Below are 6809 nucleotides of genomic sequence, written 5' to 3' on the forward strand. Positions count from 1 at the left end.
TCATAATCTCAAACTAAAAGAAAAAAAAAGTCATAATCCTATAGAATCAATTTATATTTGTAAATATTTTAAATAATATTAATATTCATAAATTTTATATCTTCTATACAACACAATATTTTGATATATTTTTAGTATATATTTATATTATCCGTGCAAATTTAAAGCAAAATCCCCACTATACCATATATATTTATATAAAAGCAGACCAAAAAAAAAACAAAAAAAATAAAGCAGAAAAGAAAAGGAGCAGCTCTTCCCCACTCCCTCTCTTTTTTCCCTACTCTTCACTTTTCATTTCTCTCTCTCTCTCTCTCTCTCTCTTGCTTTACCATCTTAATTAACTCTTCTCCAATGGCACTACCAGCCTTAAAGCTTCCATTGTTCTTCCTCTCCTTACTCTTAACCACCTTTTCAGTTGCTGATGGAGCAAGCTGGTGCGTGGCCAGGAGTGATGCAAGCAACCAAGCTCTTCAAACCGCACTCGACTATGCATGCGCCTCTGGAGCTGACTGCACCCCTTTACAGTCAGATGGGCTTTGTTTCCTTCCCAACACCATCCAAGCTCATGCTTCTTATGCTTTCAATAGTTACTATCAACGTAGAGCAATGGCTCCTGGTTCCTGTGACTTTGCTGGCACTGCCACTGTTGCCAAAACTGATCCCAGTTTGTTCTCCAACTCCCTTTTTTCTTCATTTTCTTCGTTTTTCAAAACTGGGTTTTGCTTATTTTCTTCTTCTTTTTTGTAGGTTATGGATCTTGTATGTACCCATCTTCTCCAAGGTATGTATCTTTACTCTTTTTCCTCCATTTTTATTTTCAATATACAGTCACCAGTAGAAATAGTAATAATACGAGTTAAATTATCTCTGCATTTGAACAAGCGATGCCTGTGATTTTCTAGTTCAGTCAGCTTTTTTGTGATGATGCTGCTGCAAATTGATAGATGTATGCCACGTATCTCTATGCATGACATTTTGATATCTAACCGTCCAATTTTTGCCCCTCACGACAATCGTCATTTTGTGCATGTCAGTTTTACTGTTTACTTGCATTATTTCTATGGTAATATCCATTGCTTACTTATTTCAAGTCTCAATGCCTTGGGTTCCTCACTTTCCCTGTACTGTTTTTTTCCCTCTGTCATGTTTTATGGGACCAACTCTTTCTTTTTGACCGTTGGATGCTACTTATCCAAGGAGTCAAGGACATCCAACGGTCAAGATACTCTCTTTGTTGGTCTAAAACTCACTTTTTAGATTTTGCCTCAATCGGTAAAGCGTCAATGCATATTTTAGGCTAATAGTGCATATACATGCATGTAAATTAATATTATAAATTCCCATGGAAGTGTTAGAGTGTAATAAATCTTAGCTATCCATGAGTACATGTACTAGCACTTACATGTGCATTGCTCATAGTTTGGATAGCTATAATTCATAAACCTTTTTCTTGGACAATCCTCGTTTGACGTTAAGGCTGTGGATGGGGCAGCTTTAAAGCAAATTGGAATGTGGTCAATGATACCTCAAGAATCCAAATGCCATACTGTCTGTCCCATTGGCCATCTTGTACCATAACTTTTGCATGTGCATCATCTCCACTAGTGGCTTGAAATGGAATAGCTTTACAAAGAAGTTGATGAAAATTGAAGAAACATATGTTAAATATTATGATAATCAAATTTAAATAAGGTGGATTTTCCTATGTTATTTGAATATGGTTGTGAGTGTTGGATCGGGGGCCCTGGCCCCCCTAAAAATGTAAAATGTAACTTTGGCCTTTTTAACTTTTACAAGATTTTAATTTAGTAAAAAGTGAAATTACACTTTGTTCCCCCAAAGATAATAAAATTTTGATTTAGTCCTTTAAAAATTATGAAGATATAAGCTATTAGAATTATAAAATTACATTTTAGCTCTCATAAAAATATAAAACTTAATTCCGGCATTTATTTATTTTTCAAAGTTTTTCTTTGTACTTGAAGGGTGTTGGGGAGTCGAATCCCTTACCCGTCTCTGAATATGTATCCATTGGAGCAATATAGGAATTGTCCATTGGGATACTACGTATCAATGTTTCCGGCATTTGCTTCATTTGACAAGCACGGGTTTTTTCATTTATTTCTGGGAAATATGGAAGGATAAGCTCTATTACTCTGTTAGAAGGATTTATTTATGGTCAGTAAAAGTAAAACGGAAACATTTACCATTCTTTTGTCCACAAGCATGGTCCTTTCGTAGGACCATTACTTTATCTTAGTTTAGACTAGCCAAAACTAATAGTTCACTACAAGCACAGTCCTTTCTTATGAGAACTTTGACTAGAACAGTTCCCGAGCATCCTTATCAATCCATCTTCATTTTTGGTTGAACTAGTTTTCTTTCGTAGTTTACCAAAACTTCATTGATCTTCCAATCTTTATGGATTTTTGAAAAATGCCAACCAAGTTGGGTTAATATTTTCCATCTTGGTTAACTGGATTATATCATTAGTTGTGGTTCTTGTCTCTGCTATAGTGCTATTCATGTGATTTAACAGCTTGAGTTATGAAATTTCCAGCACGGCCGGAGGGCTACCTACCCCAACAACACCAACAACAGTGACAAACAATCCAACTGCACCAACAACTACGACGACTGCACCACTAGGTGGAGCTGGTGGTAGTAACGGACTAAATAACCCTGGACTGACTCCTCCATTTCCCACAACAGATGAATCTAGAGCTTCATTTGATTCTATAGTCAATACAAGCTCAATGTCCCTCATGCTCTTAGTTGTTCTATCCTTTATTTTGCACTCGGTATGGATCTTTTAAACCTAGAGGCATGACCCAATGACGGGGAAGAGGCGTTTTTGTTAGAAGTTAGAGCCTTCTTTCTAGCTCTACGGAAGAACAACAACAATAATTTTGATCATTTAGGTCTGTGTACTTATCAAAGACATTATTGGGGTTTGGGTTGATTGATGGAAGGATCTCTCCTCTAGCATAATTAGGTAGAGCTAGCACTAGGAAGATCTCTATTAGATGTCCAACCCTGTTACCTCGCACAAATTCAATTCAATATTTTAATTGTTATTGTTGAATGCTTCCTGGAGTATATACATGAGAAGTGTAAACAAACAGCTATTCGTCTGTGGATTTTCTTTTGACAGACCTCTTTTTATTGGCTATCCTGGAATATGAAGTTCTTTTAGTTCTAAACATGCAAATTTGAGAATTAAATGCCGCAAACTGAAATGTAGAAAATTGAAACTATTTTTGTTTCTTAGATTATGGTAACCAGTAATTTAGCAATATACCATTAGTATGAGCTGCTAATGATGCCAGAACCAACATTTTGAAATCTGCCTAACCCATTTATGCTAATAATGGTAGAAAGATTATGTGTAAAATATGAATATATCCTAAATAACAAAGATGATTTCAAACAAATCTTACCATGTAAAACTACGCAACTCAGCGAAAGGACTGATGGTCATCGCCATAGTTCCATAAGTTTTACATATATACATTCATTCTGAACCAGTTAAGGCTTCCCACACCTGAGATAGGAGCACCCTACGTAACTCATGGCAGGCCATGAGGGGGAACTAAAAGTAAACATTAAACATTAGCGTTTTTGTCCCTTAATTGGTGCATCTAAGTTGTTCTATAAGGAACTTTTGAGAAGGGTGCTTTGGATGACTGATAAGGAAGGTATTTTTAGTGCATGGGATCTTGTCAAGAATCCACAACAGGTTAGCATAAGAATTATAGAAATCAAAAGGAATATGAAATTGTCTGACTTCATATTCGTGTTTGTACTTTTTAGTTAAGTGGAACATTTTATGTACGCATAGCCTCATAAACGTAGGTGGTTTATTACCCAACTGTATAAGAAATTCGTATGTCTTTCCTCTAATTAGTTTACACTTTAGTTCTTGCGGTATTATGGCAAACTTTGATGGTTCCTTTGATGATGAAAGACATAAAGGAAGCATTGGAGTAATTGTTAGAGACCAGGAAGGATCTGTTGGGCCGAGGCCTATTGAATCCACCAAGTTCATGATGCGTATATGGTGGAAGCACTTGAGTTTGCTTCTGAAGTGGGATTCCAATGTATCACTTTGCGCTTCTTGTTGTTAAAGCTTTTAATGCCTGCTAAAACAAAAGGAAAACAGCAGAAAATGATACGAGAAAGAAAGAAAGGTAAAAATTTTATTTCCATTCGTACTTGATTTACAATCCATGTATTATACTTATACTAACCAGTTAGCTATTAACTAATTAATAGTAACTACTTTTAACTAGCTGCTAGCTGCTTCTAACTAACTACTAACTACTAAATTCTCTACACAAGTTGGAGGGTGAAAAACATCTCTTACCCCCAACTTGGAAACTAGATAGCTGTGTTGTTTCCTAGTGTCGTCAAAATGTCTACAAGCTGCTCCTTTCTTGCGTCTGTATCAGTCCTTGCATCTTTTCTCTTATGAAGTGAATATATTTCGATATGTTTCATTCTTTCATGATAGACCGGATTTGCAACAATCTAAGTGGTTGCTTTACTGTCACAATCAGGGGCGTAGTGAGGGGGGCTAGCAGGAGCTCCGGCCCCCCTAAAATGAAAAATTTTTCATTTAAGCCCCTCTAAAATTTATAAAAATTTAAATTAACAAAGATAAAATTACACTTTGACGCCCTTAAAAATGATAAAAATTTAATTTAATCCTTCAAAACTTATAAAGATTTAGATATTAAAATAGTGAAATTGCATCCCTAGTTCTTCTAGCAACCCCTTAAGCCAAACCAATTTTGCTACAGTCAAGGCCATGCTCCTGTATTCCGCTTCTGTTGAAGAACATGCAACTGTGGTCTACTTTTTTTTACTTCCATGATATAAGTGATTCCTCCAACTTAATGCAAAACCCTTGATAGATTTCCTTGTCATAGGGCATAAAGCCCAATCAGAATCACAGTAAGCTGTTAATTGACATGAACCTGATGCAACAAACTGCAATCTTTATCTGATATCTTTTTAATGTACCTCACCACTCAAAGTGCAGCTTCATAATGAGATTTCTTTGGCTTGCATAAACTGGTTGAGATGTTGTATTCCCGCTGTGTATGCGTCAAGTATATAAGTCTACCAACCAGCCTCTAGAAAACAGCAAGTCTATAAACAAATCATCTTGATCTAAACATTGAACTATTTCATCAAACTCAATAGTAGTAAGCTTTTGATTTTGTTCCAACGGAGTGTGTGCAGGTTTTGCTCCCTCAAAATCAGTATCAACAGTTAGTTCAAGAACATACTTTCTTTGGTTCAACATGATTCCTTCCTTAGATCTACATCTATTCCCAAGAAAAACTTCAAATCTCCAATATCCTTCATTTTGAAATTTCTATGCAAAACACACTTCAACTAAAAAATTAAAGTGTCATCATTCCCTATTTTAAGAAAATCATCCACATGTATAATTAGAATCACCATTTTATCACCATGATTTCTAGCAAATAGGGAGTAATCAAACATGCTTTGAACAAACCCAGCCTTAAGAAGTGCTTCAGTCATCTTCAAGTGATGTAGTTGTAAATTAACTAAAAATCTGATTAAGGCAAGTGCACTTATAAATTAATAGTATAACTATGGTGAGTAAATATATTGTTCTTATGAAGGCTAAAAGTACTAGTAATTACCGTCTTTCTATTATTTAATCGATAAATTCGAATGATTGATTAAAATTAAAATTAATTGAATTAATTAACTACGAAAGCAATAAAGAATAAATCAAGAAAATAATTGAGTAAACAACCAAGAAGCGAAACAATACTCAGAAAAGAATTCACCTAAACTTCATCTGTCATTATCAATCTAAATTACGTAATTTCTTTACTTTGTAACTTGATCCGTAAATATCCGTAAATTATACTAATATCTCTCTTCAAGAATAAAACCACTATTATCGCATTAACTTGATTTATGAATTCCCCTAGTAGATTTGACTCTAATCTTATAAATTTATGTCATCCTATTTCTAAGATTGCATACAGCTCCACTAAATTGCGCTAGATTTACTCTTAAGTAGGGTCTATTCCTCCTCTGATTTAAGCACATCAAACATGGATCAATAATCTAGAAATACCAAACCAAGAATTAAGCACACATATTTGAGAACAAGATCTAAATATTTATTGTGTAAAATAAAAATCAAACGAAAGAATTCATCATAGGGTTCATCTCCCCTAGGTATTTAGAAAATTGGTTTATGCTTGTAAATAAAAACAACCAAGAAACAATATAACTATAAGAAATAAAGAAACTCATAATAATATCCAAAGAAAACAAAAAGGAATCTTCAATCTTGATGGAAATCTACTTCAGAATCGACTTTAATGGTGTTTTTGGAGTTATTTTCTTGAATATTCTACGACAGCTCACTCTTATCTTCTTATTTTTGTTATATATAGATCTTAGAATACCCAAAGGGCAAATAAAGGCACTAAAATGCAATCTCATACAAACTACCCTATTGGCATGTCAATCGTATCTTAACTGTTTACTACGCTCAACTAGGCATTATAACTTAATTCAAACATTTACAATGAGGGGCACTTTGCAATTTCTGTACAAATGTTATAATTCATTAGCTTATTTCAATAGCATATAATCACAATATTCACCAATTGTCAAGTACTTATTTCTCATTTGTACTTAATTGCAATATTTAAGAATTTAATACTTACTAACAAAATTTCATACTACCTAAAATTAAATCAGCACAAAAGTGATACAATGCATAATTAAGAACATTTGTATATTTTATA

At 34.2% G+C, this 6809-nt stretch overlaps 1 protein-coding gene across 1 annotated transcript; it reads left to right on the top strand.

Annotated features, from left to right (window-relative positions):
- Positions 1 to 200: 200 nt before the first annotated feature.
- On the top strand, positions 201 to 3154 carry LOC107897137 (PLASMODESMATA CALLOSE-BINDING PROTEIN 3). Its single transcript, XM_016822483.2, has 3 exons — positions 201 to 667; positions 751 to 784; positions 2564 to 3154. The coding sequence occupies exons 1-3, from the start codon at positions 355 to 357 to the stop codon at positions 2817 to 2819; spliced, it is 603 nt and encodes a 200-aa protein (XP_016677972.1). The 5' UTR covers positions 201 to 354; the 3' UTR covers positions 2820 to 3154.
- The last annotated feature ends 3655 nt before the right edge of the window (positions 3155 to 6809 follow it).

Source organism: Gossypium hirsutum, chromosome A10 (assembly GCF_007990345.1).
Source record: "Gossypium hirsutum isolate 1008001.06 chromosome A10, Gossypium_hirsutum_v2.1, whole genome shotgun sequence".
Classification (NCBI taxonomy): Eukaryota; Viridiplantae; Streptophyta; class Magnoliopsida; order Malvales; family Malvaceae; genus Gossypium; species Gossypium hirsutum.

Coding starts and splice junctions, on each gene's coding strand:
- LOC107897137 (XM_016822483.2), top strand. CDS start 355: ATGGCACTACCAGCCTTAAAGCTTCCATTGTTCTTCCTCTCCTTACTC. Junction 668..750: donor TGTTGCCAAAACTGATCCCA/GTTTGTTCTCCA, acceptor TCTTTTTTGTAG/GTTATGGATCTTGTATGTAC. Junction 785..2,563: donor ATGTACCCATCTTCTCCAAG/GTATGTATCTTT, acceptor TGAAATTTCCAG/CACGGCCGGAGGGCTACCTA.